Source organism: Salvia hispanica, chromosome 1 (assembly GCF_029641045.1).
Source record: "Salvia hispanica isolate PSC_SH4W2 chromosome 1, Shi_PSC_v1, whole genome shotgun sequence".
Taxonomy (NCBI): Eukaryota; Viridiplantae; Streptophyta; class Magnoliopsida; order Lamiales; family Lamiaceae; genus Salvia; species Salvia hispanica.
In genome coordinates, this window is record NC_142692.1 from 37,941,519 (window position 1) to 37,956,561 (window position 15,043).

Sequence of the window (15,043 nt, forward strand, 5' to 3'; positions counted from 1 at the left end):
TCTACTATATTTTATTCTTTCTATTCTACTTGTGTCTTATCTATCCCTACCAAAATCTCAGTCTCCAATTCCGTTTGTGCCTAGGGTTTGGTCGAACAATTCTGCCATCTGCATTTGATTTTTCCCAAACTCTTGATCGCAAAAATGGCCTCCTCAACCGCTCAAATTCACGCCCTCGGCGCCGCCGCCGCTCATTTCACAGCCGCGAACTCAACCAAAAATAATCCCAACAGAAGTGTATTTCTCGGCAACACCAGCTCTATTCCCTTGGGATTGAAGCTGAAGAGTAAGCATAGATGTGGCCGGCGAGGCCCTACTTTCCGCGTGGTGGCGGAGAAGGTTGTGGGGATTGATTTGGGGACCACCAATTCCGCCGTGGCGGCCATGGAGGGAGGGAAGCCTACCATCGTGACCAACGCCGAGGGCCAGCGCACCACTCCTTCTGTGGTTGCTTACACTAAGAATGCCGATAGGTTGGTTGGCCAGATTGCCAAGAGGCAAGCCGTAGTGAACCCCGAGAATACATTCTTCTCCGTCAAGAGATTTATCGGCAGGAAGATGTCGGAGGTTGATGACGAGTCCAAGCAGGTTTCATATAATGTCATTAGGGATGAGAACGGGAACGTCAAGCTTGACTGCCCCGCAATTGGCAAACAGTTTGCGGCTGAGGAAATTTCCGCTCAGGTTTATATTTTACCTTTTGTTCCAGTTTGCTTTGAATTTTGTATGATGCATTTCTTTGATCAGTATCGTATTGTAGAATCTTGTTGGCTTGTGGAGTTGTGGTTGCTCTTAGCTCTGTCACTGTAAGTTAAATCACCTTAATTCATTAGTGCTCTTAGCTCTGGCACATTAAGTTTGGATATGTTATCTACCTAGATTTAGTTTGTGTTCATAAAATATAGTTATTCTAGGCTGAGTGTGTTCTGAGTGCCTGACTGTTGCAAAGATGATACCTTGTACATTTCATCTCTTGTAACTTTTCCTTGTTCCTGACAGGTTTTGAGGAAGCTTGTGGATGATGCATCGAAATTTTTGAATGACAAGGTTACTAAAGCAGTTGTTACAGTTCCTGCATACTTTAATGATTCTCAAAGGACTGCCACCAAGGATGCCGGTCGTATTGCTGGCTTAGAGGTTCTCCGCATTATAAATGAACCCACAGCTGCGTCATTGGCCTATGGCTTTGAAAAGAAAAGCAATGAAACTATTCTTGTTTTTGACCTTGGAGGTGGAACTTTTGATGTTTCAGGTACCAAGTGCTTCTTTTCTTTCTCTAACTAATTATGGTCGTCATAGTTCTTGATCTCGCTGTAATGTCACTCTCTGTGTTTCAGTTATGATAAGTGTGTTCTGGAACTCATGTCCTTTTTTTTGTTTCCTGAATCCTTTGCTGTGTTGTTTCTCAGTCTCAATGCCTCTCTTCTCGGTCTCATACGCCACTGTTAAAATGTGCATGCTACTTGTTTGAGATGATTTCTTTGGCAGATATAAGGAAAGTTTACATTTAAGCTGTCCTGTCTAAAGCAATTTTGTTCGAGTGTTGGTGTCGTTGAATCCATCTTAAGTTTTGTTTATGTGTTGCATATGTCAATACTGTTGTGGCATGCATTTTTCTACCATGTAAGTTTGTTAACCACATAAGTTGATACGACATTAAGATATATGAAGCTTAAAAGGCGTTTTCTCTGGGAAGACTAATAACTGTTTTCTGCTTGCACTGATTAAGTCCTCGAGGTTGGTGATGGAGTGTTTGAGGTGCTTTCTACTTCTGGGGACACTCATCTTGGCGGTGATGATTTTGATAAGGTTTATACTCCTAGCTACTGATTCATTGGATCTCTCTCTTTCTCTCTCTCTCTCTCACACACACACACAGAGTTAATAAATGCTGGTTAGTCAATGTTATTTGACATGGTGGTCTTATTTATCCAGAGAATTGTTGATTGGCTTGCTGCAAGTTTCAAGAATGATGAAGGAATAGATCTATTGAAGGACAAACAAGCTCTTCAGCGTTTGACTGAGACTGCAGAGAAAGCCAAAATGGAACTTTCATCTTTGACTCAAACTAACATTAGGCACGTTTATATCTTTTCCTAATTTTTATTCAACATTTTGAATATGCACATGCTCATCTTGTTTCTCTGTTTTTGCCAGTTTGCCTTTCATTACTGCCACTGCAGATGGCCCTAAACATATTGAAACCACCCTTACACGAGCTAAGTTTGAGGAACTATGCTCAGATTTGCTTGACAGGTGACCTTGCTGCATCTCAGAACATAAGTGCAAATATTTATTATATACGTCTATTTGCATCATTTTGGAGTAACGGTATCCTTTTCAGACTAAAAACCCCTGTCCAAAATTCATTGAGGGATGCAAAGCTTTCCTTCAGTGATTTAGATGAGGTTATCCTGGTGGGTGGTTCCACGCGTATTCCAGCTGTCCAGGAGCTTGTCAAGAAATTGACTGGAAAAGACCCAAATGTTACTGTCAATCCTGATGAAGTTGTTGCCCTTGGTGCTGCTGTTCAGGTAGTTATATCCCATCTTGGTGACTTGTAATTAACCTTGTCGTTTACCCTCCTTCCCTGCTGACTCTATCTGGTTAGGCTGGTGTTTTGGCTGGAGATGTGAGTGATATTGTCCTTCTAGATGTAACACCTCTATCTCTGGGGCTGGAAACACTTGGTGGAGTGATGACGAAGATTATCCCGCGAAACACTACATTGCCCACATCAAAATCAGAAGTTTTCTCAACAGCTGCTGATGGTCAGACCAGTGTTGAAATCAATGTCCTTCAGGGTGAAAGAGAGTTTGTGAGGGACAACAGATCTGTAGGCAGCTTCCGCCTTGATGGAATCCCACCTGCCCCCCGTGGTGTTCCCCAAATTGAGGTGAAGTTTGATATTGATGCAAATGGAATCCTCTCAGTTACCGCCATTGATAAGGGAACTGGAAAGAAGCAAGATATCACTATTACTGGCGCTAGTACATTGCCTGGTGATGAGGTGAGTTTTCCTAAGATTGCTTAACTTAACACTCCTATAACATGATTAAGCAACTGTCCTTGCTACTTGTATCAGTTTGTTTTTATCCCGTATATGGTTAAATTAACATTCTTCGGGATGAACTGAACTCCAGGTGGAGAGAATGGTCAGTGAAGCCGAAAAATTTGCCAAGGAAGACAAGGAGAAGAGAGACGCCATAGATACCAAGAACCAGGCTGATTCGGTGGTTTACCAAACGGAGAAGCAGTTGAACGAACTCGGTGACAAAGTTCCGGCCCCTGTAAAAGAGAAGGTCGAGGCAAAACTTGGAGAACTTAAGGATGCAATCTCCGGAGGTTCGACCCAAACAATGAAGGATGCCATGGCCGCTCTAAATCAGGAAGTCATGCAGATCGGCCAGTCACTGTACAATCAACCAGGTGCAGCAGGACCCGGCGCTGGCCCAACTCCAGGCGGAGGCGCTTCCCCTTCAGAATCTTCAGACAAGGGACCCGAAGGCGATGTCATTGATGCTGATTTCACAGACAGCAAATAAGGGAACAGATAGCAGTTTTGCAGCTTATCTACATACACGGTCTTCCTTCCTTTACTTGGAAGGAATATATTAGTTGAAAAATGATAAAATGTGGTCTATGAAAGTTCAATAATTTGCGTGGCAAAGTGCAATTTTTGTGTATGAAATTTGCTGTTCCTATACCCTTTCCCTTTGCATATGTGATTCCTCATATCTCATATACAAAAGCCACTACAACTTCCTATCCCATAAAATCCCTTTGCATATGTGATTCCTCATATCTCATATACAAAAGCCACTACAACTTCCTATCCCATAAAATTACATTGTTTCTTGAAATTTTATTCAAGCAATTATTTCGCCGACCATGCATTCCCTGAGTCTGACTTCCGCCATAAGATTGTCCATTCCGATGATGTCGCAACACTCACATCTATCCATCTGATTCCGCCTAGCGGCAGGTGAATATACTTGAATCATGTTGATGCCATCTGCAGAATGAGAGGAGCACGGTGGCAGAGGGCGAGGCCACGCCCGACCATATGTGGTGATAACTTCAGCACGCTCAACCGATTTGTCGACCACCTCAAGAAAGAAACTGTGTGGGGCTGCACAAGGGTCTCTCGAGGGGGGCCGCGTATTGAACCTGTATAGAGGGGGTTTTATGTCTGGACGGTTGACCCATGGTTTGAATGTTTGGAGGGGCATCTGCAGGTAGCTGCGGGGGAAGATTGTTTCGTATATCTGCGCTGAATAACCCCAAGCAATCGAGATGGTCCAGTTGGTTTGCCTGTGGTGGCATATGGTTTGCTGCAACATCCTGGATTGGTCGGCCGCGGCAGCCGTCATGAGGTGGCGCGTGGACTCGAAACGGTCCCTGGTCGGAAATATTGGATCCACGGCGTCGAAGTGGTGGAGGGAGAGCAGTGGGGAGAGTGGGTGAGATGACAACAAACCAGATATATCGCCATGTAAATCAATCTGGTGACTCCCCATCTGGGGAGAGAGATTGACTCCGATATCAGCAATACAGTTTTTAGTAGTATTATCAGCAGAATCCAAGAAGGCATATCTCTTGATACAGCTATCAATACCCGCAGCCAAAGCTTTTGCGAGAGGATAACTCAAAATGATCCCAGCTCCACCAAATGCCTGGTTGAAAGAGAACCAATAGCTTGACATTATAAACTCTGACTGCCCCCCGAGGTACATATATCTCGTGTGATCGTGCTTCGCCAGCAGCTCCACGATATTATCCACGTAAAATATTGAGTCGTCGTCTCCCATTACCAACCACCTGTAGGGGACACAAACATAAATTTATTTTGGTAATTAAGGACTATTTATAAAAATAAAATTTTAATACCTCAACTCTTCATCTCCCATCTCCCTCACCGCCTCCATGATCCCGTGCACCATCCTCTGTGGCCGGATATTGGACTTGTTCAGTAGTCCGCTGAGGTTGTCCGAGACTCTGTAAGGCGGGAGTGACGGAGACCATTCCCCAGATGGGGGTTTGTCTAGGAAGAGGGTGCCTCGGGTGGCACCTGGGCGCCACCACGACCCTATGTAGGCCTTGCGGTGGCGCCACGCCTTTTCCGAGCCTAGTATCCCGAAGACCACGTGGCTCAGATTAGTCGGTTCGGAAACTTGGGCCGATTTCAGCTGCGGGTTGAAGAAATCTGAGGCTGAGAAAATGAGGCGTTTGTTTGTGCATGAAATGGTGAATAGGTATAGAGCGAGGCATAGTATCAGCAGCGTGCTGCATTGCCCTCCAATGCTTGACTTCATATTTTGATCAAATTTTTGGATACAATTCAGATTTTGTTTTGACACTATATAGTGAATTGGAGTGTATAACATTCAAAGATTATTGATACGCCATTCCATGTGACATTCTCCCTCCATTCAGAACAAAAAAAATACTACAGTATATCTCATTTTGCAATTTTGATAAATTCATAATTTAAAAATTACCTTGACTTTTAAAACTCGAACAAAGTAAAAAATGAACTTTAATTGTGGACAAAGGGAGTATATCTTAGGACGCACTGGAAATCATAAATCAAGATCTGAATATATGGGTATGCTAATGCCAACTAGGCCTAATTCGCGTTTATATAATTTATTGTTTACGTATCCTTATTACTAGTAATATTTAATGAATAGCGTGGAAGGAATGGGAGGATCTTAGAATATTAATACACTCAACGTGTATGATAAGCAAGAAATTTGTCACTTTTATTTTGAATGAATGGAATCATATTAAGTGAATATAATAGTATATAATCCGATATTTGGGCCATTAATGACCTTCAATGGAGTACATTACAATTTACATATCTATTTACTAATAATTATTGGGATTGTTGAATCCAAAGTCAAGATAAAGAGCATGTTCAAACTTTAGACTTTTGTACTAACACGAAAGAAATGCATGGCTTATAATACTATACCACCATTTTATAATAGTGAAAAATAATGCATGCATCCACATCGTCGAAGTTGTGGAGGGGGATAGTAAAGGGAAGAGTGGGAGTCATGAAACCAGACTCAATAAGATAATAATTAAATAATACTACTAAATAATAGAGAATCAATAATTTGAATAATTACTATTAGTTGTTATCATGTTACAACTTACAAGTATCCATCGGAATCCAACCATAATCTTTATTGGATGGACATGAGAAAACATAAATATAAGAAGATGTTTTGTGTGAATTTATATCATATTCCTTTGGTAATCCATTGTAAACAGTGATACCAACGAATAGTTCCGTTGGTAAATCTACTGTTTTTTTTAGTGTATTTTCGTGTTAGTTTATTAGTCATATTTTCGTGTTACGAATAAGGATATTGCTTTAATAGCACAAACTAGATGTTAAGTAATGCAGAAGTCAAACTACTTTAGGTTAAATGGAAGATACACCAAATATACTCTTTTTTGAATTCCAATGCATCAATTATAGCAATTTTTGCTTTGAAAATGTCACGACCACAACTCCCTAGTGCTAGTGAGTGTAGCTATTTCGCAACTAAACAATTCTCAATAATCAAGGGACAACAATAAAAGGATGAAATCACTTAAATCAAAAGTATCAAAGGCATATGGGTACATAGTCAAAACGTGTTCAGAGTATCAAGACTAAGTTCATAGCTTTCTAGCACAAAATTCTAGTTTTTGCAGCGGAAGAGTCCAAGACAAAATAGCACGTATGAAGACATGCTACTTTGGGTTACCTAACTACTTATTTAAAATGTTTGTCCCAACACCTTCGCCTGCTCGTCCACGTTCAACCTGCACATTTGAAAAATAACATGCAGGGCTGAGTATTTGATATACTCAGTGGGCACATTGCCAAAAATGGTTCTATCTTTAATTGTCAATGCCACAGTTGAGTGATCACGGGGTTTTACTTAAAAGACCCGAGTCACTAAAATACTTTTCCTTTAGTAAAGATTTGATTGCGCAATCACGTAACATAGATATACCATATCTGAAACTGATGTGAACCGGGAATGTGGCCACATTCCACGACGGTCACTGGACCGGCCAACCCCTTTTGTTAGCTCACGGTCCCCTTATGTGTACACTAGTCCGAGTAGGGTTTGCGGCCCTACTGGGACCCGAATTCGATTTAACTTGAATTGGCATAGCCAAGCAGATAGGTAATCATAAAACAAAACATGGCATGACAACATACTTGAGCAAAGAATCACATTTTCATACTAAAAACACGTTTTAAAAGAATGCCCACCTCAAAAGCTAAAGCTCCTTCCGAAAATTTCCTTAACTTGGTCTTAGATGACGTTCGAAGACGTCCCTTTAGGAAATAAAATGATACTTAATTAGATTTTGAGATATCCGTTAAGCTTAAACATGAATGCATCCTAAGTGTGTGATCATTTTATTCTTCCTCTAAATTTTCTAGAAGAGTTCTAGAATTCTTGAATATTAATTAAATCAGTAGATTTAATTAAATTGGGAAAATTATTCGCTTAACTTGAGGGTGTTACCTCCTAAGCCATTCATTTAAGTACTAAAAATTTGGCTCGAGGTCTATTCATCGTTAGCGTATCGTAATTTCTTAAAATTAATCATTTGAGCACTCTTGCTAATTTCCGGAAAATTAGACTTATCTTCGTGGAATTAATTTGCGGACTATTAATTATTAAGTCCATAACATCGAAAGGCCCATGATTTAATTAGGTTCTTCATACCTACTTCAAATTAATTAGAGGCTCAAATTAATACCTTCATCACCAGCCCAACACAAAATAAAATTTAGGAGGCCCAACATCTAAAAAGAAAACCCAAATGCTAGAATTAAAGAGGCCCAAATACTACTCTCCCTTCCTTCAATCCATCGGCCTCTCTCTCATCCCTCATCTTCCCCAAATCAACACTAGCCCTAATCCAACCTCCCTCATCTCTCTCGGTGGTATCGCCGCCTCACCCGGTCGCCGCCATCTCGTCGTCAACGCCGCCACCCGCCGCCGCCACCTTGCGGCTGCCGCTCGTCGCTGGTGTCGCACCGTCGGAGAAGGAGAGGGAGCATCGCCTCTCTCTCTCTCTCTGTGCACCCACAGCTCCGCTCCGCCAGCGCCGCCGGCCCTCCGTCGAGCTGCGTTTCCCCTCATCGCTATCGCAGCCATCATCGTCTGGATGCGCCGCCGAGGCAGCCACAGCCACGGCGATTCGACGCTGGGATCGGGCTCTGCAAATGGCCATCCTGCCGTTGCTTGGTGTACGCGATACCGTCTTCACCTCGGAAGCTGGAGCTTGCCGTGGAGTCCCCGCGGCTGCCCTCATGGCCTCGCCGTCGCCGGCGGTCTCCGAGGATCCCTTCGGCCCTAAAGCTACGTTCTTATACTCCCTTCTATGTATTTTGTTGAGATTTGGACAGTAGTTATGTTGGTGGCCTTTTTTTTTATTATTGTGACTTGAGTTTGTGAGTTTTGAGCTAATGTTTAGCTCACTGCAATGAGCTTGATCTTTAGGCTAAAGTATTGATCTTGAAATGGTTATAAAGTGCCACTGTGGTGGGGCTTTTAACATTTGAAGGCAGTTGCAACAACATGTGAGTTTCTATGCTGTGAAAACTACTTAAGCTGTTGATTTTTGATGTAAAGGCAGTAGCTTATTGCTTCTGGTTCTAGTGTTTCTACATGATGACATGAAAGATTGATTAAGAAAAAGGATGGGGGTGTATTACCTCTTGAAACCCCAGCTGCTTGAATTTTCAGCTCTTAGAACTCAAGCTCTCCTACTCTCAATCTTGTTATGTTGCTGGAAGTTTGAAGTATGCGGAAGGGAGTTCATAAGTGTGGTGGAGGGGCTTTTTATAGGCTGATTTTGTGTACCTTAGGGGAAATTAAATGGGCTGTCAAAGCTCTTTGTTCTCATGCTGCAGATGGCACCTTTAATTCATTTCATTTGTCTCTTTCTTGAAGCCTAAGTACTACCTTCATTAGGTTATTTGTTTGATGTGCAGGGGAGCAGGTGGCTGCTCGGGTTGGACTGAATTGGTGCAGCTGGAGGGCGACGGTTTGGGTTAGTTGAATGGCAAGGAGTCGGTCAAGGATAAGTTGCCACTCCAAATGAGGCAAGCCTCCAATTTTTTTTTGGCAGCATTGAGAGGTAAACTCTACTTGTTTTATCTCAGTTTGTCCCTCCTTAATTTATTGTTTAGTACACAGATTTTGCAGCCTTGTACTCCTTAGTTTTAAGAACCTTTGTTTTCTCATTGCAGCTCTCGGTTGAGGTGGGGAGGTGCAGGAGTATGCTTGCTATTTTTAGTACAACTTGTGTTCACTTTTGCAAGGTATTGTTGTCTCATTTCCTAGAATTTCCTCTTACTTGGCAGATTTTCACATTTGTTATATGAGGTTTTGTTAACTTTTGTCATTGTCTCAATTTCTTTTCGGGTAGAGCAAGACTTGGCTGCTGTATTGCTCCCGGCCCAGCCCGCTATCCTCGGCCTGACGGGCTTCTCGGGAACGGGCCGTGGTTCGGGCCTACAGGAAGAAAACCGAAGGGCTTGTTTGAAGGCTCACATCCCGATCTTTTACTTCATGTAACTCATTGGAAAGCTAGTTTGATAGTTTGTGTATGTAGAAGGATATTCGAACTTCTTTAGTCCGAAGTGTATCTTTAGTCTGTTCTAATTTGCTCGCTCATCCTTATTTTTTTTTTATTTCTATCTTCTTGTAACGAAAATAATAAAAGAAAGAATTAGTTTCAATAAAGGCTCACGTTCCATTTATTTAAATGAAAGGAGAGGACGTTACTTCTCTAGTTCCACATTACTATATTGAACACAAATAATTATAAACTGGCGCGGGTATTACATTCTACCCTCCTTAACGAAAATTTCGTCCCGAAATTTTGCTTAAGTTACTCAAAAAGCTCTGGGTACTTTTCCTTCATCTTGTCTTCCAGTTCCCACGTAGCTTCCTCGTGACCATGGTGCTTCCATAGAACTTTCACCGTTACAATGGATTTATTTCCTAATTCCTTGACCTTCCTATCCAAGATTGCCTCTGGTTTCTCTTCATAGCTTTAGTCTGGTTCCAAAACCATTTCTTCTTGGTGGACTATGTGTTTCGGGTCGAACACATATTTCCTCAGTTGTGACACATGAAAGACATTGTGCACATTCCCGAAACTCGGTGGGAGTGCCAATCTGTACGCCACCGGACCGATTTCTTCTAGAATTTCGTAGGGTCCGATGAAACGTGGTCTTAGCTTGCCCGTGACATCAAATCTCGAAATCCCTTTAGACGGAGATACTTTTAGAAAAACTTTGTCTCCCGCCTTGAACTGCAGGTCGGTTCGGCGAGCATCCGCGTAAGACTTCTGCCTGTCTTGAGCTTCCTTGATTCTCTCACGGATCTGGCGGACGATCTCTATCATTTCATCTACGGAATCCGGTCCAAGCGTCTTTCTCTCACCGACCTCATCCCAGTAAAACGGTGATCTACATTTCCTCCCATACAGTGCTTCATACGGGGCCATATTTATAGTTGCTTGGTAACTGTTGTTGTAAGCAAACTCTATGAGTGGTAACACTGGCTCCCACTTTCCTCCACGATCGAGCACCACGGCTCTCAGCATATCTTCCAAGGTCTGGATCGTTCTTTCAGACTGCCCATCTGTCTGTGGATGGAATGCAGTACTGAAATTCAATCTAGTGCCCAGCTCTTGCTGCAGGCTTATCCAAAATCTGGAAGTAAATTTTTGGATCACGGTCTGATGTGATTGTTACCGGTATTCCATGTAAGCGTATGATCTCTTGCACATAGATCTGAGCTAACTTGTCCGATCCGTAAGTGATACGAACTGGTACAAAGTGAGCGCTTTTGGTGAGGCGATCTATAATCACCCAAATAGCTGTATTTCCCCGTTGGGACTTTGGCAATCCTGTCACGAAATCCATCGCAATGTGCTCCCATTTCCACTCGGGGATTTCCAGGGGTTGCAATTTCCCATAGGGTCGTTGATGTAGAGCCTTCACTTGTTGACATGCTAGGCACCTTTCTACAAACGACGCTATGCTCCTCTTCATGCCATCCCACCAAAACTGTTTCTTCGTATCTTGATACATCTTTGTACCTCCTGGGTGGGCAGTGTAGGGTGTTTCATGAGCTTCGCTCATGATCTCATTTCTGAGAGCCTCGTCATTGGGCACACATAATCTTCCTTCAAAAGTGAGTGCGTTATCCGCTTCTTCGCGGTAACTCACCTCTTTTCCCGTCCTCACTTTAAGACGAATTTTCTCCAATGCTTCATCACTCCTTAGAGCCTCAACAATTCTGGTCCTTAAGTCTGGTTCAATCACTAAAGTGGCGATCCTACTTTCCACCGTCTCTGGTGCTCTCACTACCTCTAGTCGCATCTTAGCAAATTCGCGTATAAGCTCCTCATTCTGTGTGAGGTAGGTGGCCACTTGGGGTGTAGTTTTCCTGCTCAAGGCATCTGCCACTACATTCGCCTTGCCTGGGTGGTAATTTATACCATAGTCATAATCCTTGACTAATTCGAGCCATCTGCGTTGTCGCATATTTAAATCCTTCTGCTCGAAAAAGTACTTAAGGCTCTTGTGGTCCGTGAAGATCTCACATCGAACTCCGTAGAGGTGATGTCTCCAAATCTTCAAGGCATGTACCACTGCCGCTAGTTCCAGATCATGAGTGGGGTAGTTTAACTCGTGCGGCCTGAGTTGGCGTGACGCATAAGCAATCACCTTGCCATCCTGCATCAATACGCATCCGAGTCCGATCTTTGATGCATCGGTGTACACCACATAGCCTACTCCTGGTGCTGGCACGGCTAAGACTGGTGCGGTGGTCAATTTTTCTTTTAACAACTGGAAGCTTGCCTCACACTCCGGCGTCCAATTGACCTTAGCTCCTTTCTTGAGCTGTTGAGCCATTGGTCTGGCTATTTTAGAAAATCCTTCAATAAACCTTCGATAATATCCAGCCAAACCTAAGAAACTTCGAATCTCATTAGGTGTTGTTGGTGACTGCCAACGTTGTACTGCTTCCACCTTTGTAGGGTCTACTCGGATCCCTTCTGCCGTTACTATATGTCCAAGGAAATTCACCTCGTTAAGCCAGAACTCACACTTAGCATAGAGCTTTTCGGCTCTCAACGTCTCTAAGGTGGTTCCCAGATGTTCCTCGTGTTCCTTCTCGTTCTTCGAATAGATAAGTACATCATCTATAAAGACTAGGACGAACTTGTCCAAGTATGGGTGGAACATGCGGTTCATTAGGTCCATGAACACCGCCAGAGCATTTGTAAGCCCAAAAGGCATTACAGTGAATTCGTAATGGCCATATCTGGTGCGGAACGCCGTCTTGGGTACATCGTCATGTCGGACCTTCAGTTGGTGATAGCCTGATCTCAAGTCCATTTTTGAGAATACACCGGCCCCTCGAAGTTGGTCAAAAAGGTCATCAATCCTCGGTAGAGGATACTTGTTCTTGAGCGTCAGCTTGTTCAACTCTCGGTAGTCGATACACATTCTCAGTGTTCCGTCCTTCTTCTTTACGAAGAGCCCTGGTGCGCCCCATGGTGACACACTGGGTCGGATGAAGCCTAGGTCTAGTAGTTCCTGTAACTGTATCTTGAGTTCTTCTAATTCCTTAGGCGCCATTCTGTATGGTGCCTTCGATACTGGGGCCGATCCTGGTTCGAGATCGATTGTGAATTCTAATTGCCTGTCTGGCGGCAATCCAGGTAGTGCGTCAGGAAAGACATCCGGAAATTCTCGTACCACTGCTACATCCTCTATCTTTCGGTCCTCTTTCTCTTCCCCATTCAGGTAAACGAGGTATGCAGGGTATCCTTTCCTTATCATAGTGGTTGCTTGTAGTGCAGAAATTATGGACTTTCGTCGCCTCATGGAGATTCCGTGGAAGATTGTGGGTTCCTTCCCTGGGTATTGCAGCGAGATCTGTCTTTCCTTACAAAGAATGGTAGCGTAGTTTTCGGCTAACCAATCCATTCCCAATATGATGTCGACGCTCCACATCAACATCACATGCAAATTGTGAGCCACTAACTTAAGGTTTCCCATAGTGAATTCTACATTTGAGCAAGTTCGTAAGATGTCTATAAGGCCTCCTACGGGTGAGGACACCCTCATCTTATGTTCGATTGCATCAGTAGGTAGTTCTAAAGTATCCACACAAGGTGCTGATATGAACGAGTGTGATGCACCAGTATCAAACAAAATGGCTATAGGTATGTTGAGGAGAGTTCCCATACCTGCCAGATTGCCCTGCTCTTGGTTCCCTGGCTCCGTCTTAGGCTGCCTCTGCCTCAGTGCAAAAGCTCTGGCCTGAGTGGGAAGCCTCTGCCGTAACTGCCGCTGGTGTTGTGGAGCTTGGGGTAGGGCCGCTTTTCCTTTCGGCTCAGCTTGAAGTGCCCGCAGTTGTGGACGCTGCCCTTGATAGTTCTGTCTCCCTCTGACTCCAGCGTTCCTATCCGGGCATTCTCTGGAGAAGTGTCCACCCTTGCCACAGTAGAAGCACCTATCAGTCCCAGCCTTGCACTCCCCATGATGATTCTTCGAGCACTTAGCACAGGGAGGGGCTCTAGGTCTGTACTCCATCATCTGATTTGGAGCAGTTTGCCTTCCACCATTCTGCGGTGGCTTCAGAGCAAGTTGTGGCCTCTTAATTTCATTTGGAGCACGATCTCCATCCCACCTCCTTTTCTCTCGGAAGTTTTGCTGTTGTTGAGGTGGTGCTGCGGTAACAAGTACAGTTGACTTCTCTTTGGGCATAGCTGCCTCGATATCCAAGGCTCGACTCAGTGATTCAGGGTACGACAACCCTCCAAGGCTTGCCAGGGCCATCTTTATTTCGTACCTCAGACCGGCACAAAACTTCTCAGCCATCTTCTCATCAGTATCGACTTGGTCAGGCGCATAGCGAGACATGTCGCAGAACATTCTATCATACTCAGTAACGGACATCCGTCCTTGTTTCAGATTATAGAATTCCACTTCCTTAGCCTTACGGTAACTCTTCGGGATGTACTTGTCATACATTCCAGTTTTGAACTCATCCCAAGTCATTTGAGCCAGTTGTTCCGGTGTTAAAATTTTCTTTCGTGCCTCCCACCAGAAATCAGCTGATCCTGTCAGTTGGAAGGTCACACAAGTCAAGCGTTCCTGATCGTTGCAGTGCAGGAAGTTGAAGATACGTTCCATGGCGCGTATCCAGTTTTCAGCCACAACTGGGTCCCCTAAACCATTGAAAACCGGAGGGTTTTGTCTCAGAAAAAGTTCCTCTACTCGCCGCTCCTGTGGAGGTGGAGGCGGCGGAGGAGGTGGTGGGGTCATCCCTCTTCCCGCTCCATTTCCTCGTGGTACATTTTGTGGCACCTCGCCATTCCTTCTTGGCCGTCCGGCACGTCTCCTTGGTGGCATTCTGTTCTAAGGATAACAAGGTTAACATGGATTTATACTCGTCGAAAGTCATGATCGCAAGCATTAGGTTCATTAAATGCACCATTTTCTTGAACACAAGGAGCAATAATATCAAGGGCAAGTAACGTAGCCAAGAAACATCACATGTCATAATCGAAGAAAATTGCCTCTAGCGAGGACTTACAATCTGATACATGTGAGGGCAATCAGGAAAATAAGAAACTCCTAAAAGGTTCGATACATGGAAAGAGAAAACATGATGCTAAGCTACTACGATAAACACGCCTGAGGCCTGCCCAATCAGTCCTGCTCAGAGTCGCTGCTGATCCACATCGGGTCGTCATGATTAGTCCCCTGATGGGACGTCTCGATCGGAGGCACCGGCTCCTCGGGGTGCTCCGGCACTGCCACCGGCTCTGATGGCCCCGGGGCTGCCACTGGTGCAAAGGGAATATCGGTCCCGGCGGCCAACTCTCTGCGCATACGCCAAATGCGATGATACAGCTCGCTGAAAGAAGTCAAATCTATCGGTTGCTGGGACAACCGTAACGTCTCCGGGTGGGGCTCCAC

General features: G+C 44.1%; 3 protein-coding genes and 1 long non-coding RNA gene across 5 annotated transcripts; 2 read left to right on the top strand and 2 right to left on the bottom strand.

The window, feature by feature from the left end:
* On the top strand, positions 1-3,691 carry LOC125221652 (stromal 70 kDa heat shock-related protein, chloroplastic-like). Its single transcript, XM_048123834.2, has 8 exons — positions 1-684; positions 1,000-1,252; positions 1,730-1,809; positions 1,936-2,078; positions 2,158-2,256; positions 2,345-2,534; positions 2,612-3,010; positions 3,144-3,691. The coding sequence occupies exons 1-8, from the start codon at positions 145-147 to the stop codon at positions 3,543-3,545; spliced, it is 2,106 nt and encodes a 701-aa protein (XP_047979791.1). The 5' UTR covers positions 1-144; the 3' UTR covers positions 3,546-3,691.
* A 32-nt stretch (positions 3,692-3,723) lies between these two features.
* On the bottom strand, positions 3,724-5,339 carry LOC125221653 (uncharacterized). Its single transcript, XM_048123836.2, has 2 exons — positions 4,891-5,339; positions 3,724-4,821 (listed from the first exon to the last, which is right to left on the bottom strand). Exons 1-2 carry the CDS (start codon positions 5,313-5,315, stop codon positions 3,870-3,872), a joined length of 1,377 nt encoding a protein of 458 aa, XP_047979793.1. The 5' UTR covers positions 5,316-5,339; the 3' UTR covers positions 3,724-3,869.
* Positions 5,340-7,922: 2,583 nt separating this feature from the next.
* Positions 7,923-9,721, top strand: LOC148933740 (uncharacterized). 2 transcript variants are annotated; one of them, XR_016134412.1, is made up of 4 exons: positions 7,923-8,608; positions 9,023-9,168; positions 9,281-9,352; positions 9,460-9,721. It is a non-coding gene; the product is annotated as an uncharacterized LOC148933740 (long non-coding RNA). The 2 variants fall into 2 exon arrangements; XR_016134411.1 differs by having other exon boundaries at positions 7,948-9,168.
* Positions 9,722-9,924: 203 nt separating this feature from the next.
* Positions 9,925-14,386, bottom strand: LOC148933741 (uncharacterized). Its single transcript, XM_089061267.1, has 2 exons — positions 12,273-14,386; positions 9,925-10,054 (listed from the first exon to the last, which is right to left on the bottom strand). The coding sequence occupies exons 1-2, from the start codon at positions 14,384-14,386 to the stop codon at positions 9,925-9,927; spliced, it is 2,244 nt and encodes a 747-aa protein (XP_088917393.1).
* Between the last annotated feature and the right edge of the window lie 657 nt (positions 14,387-15,043).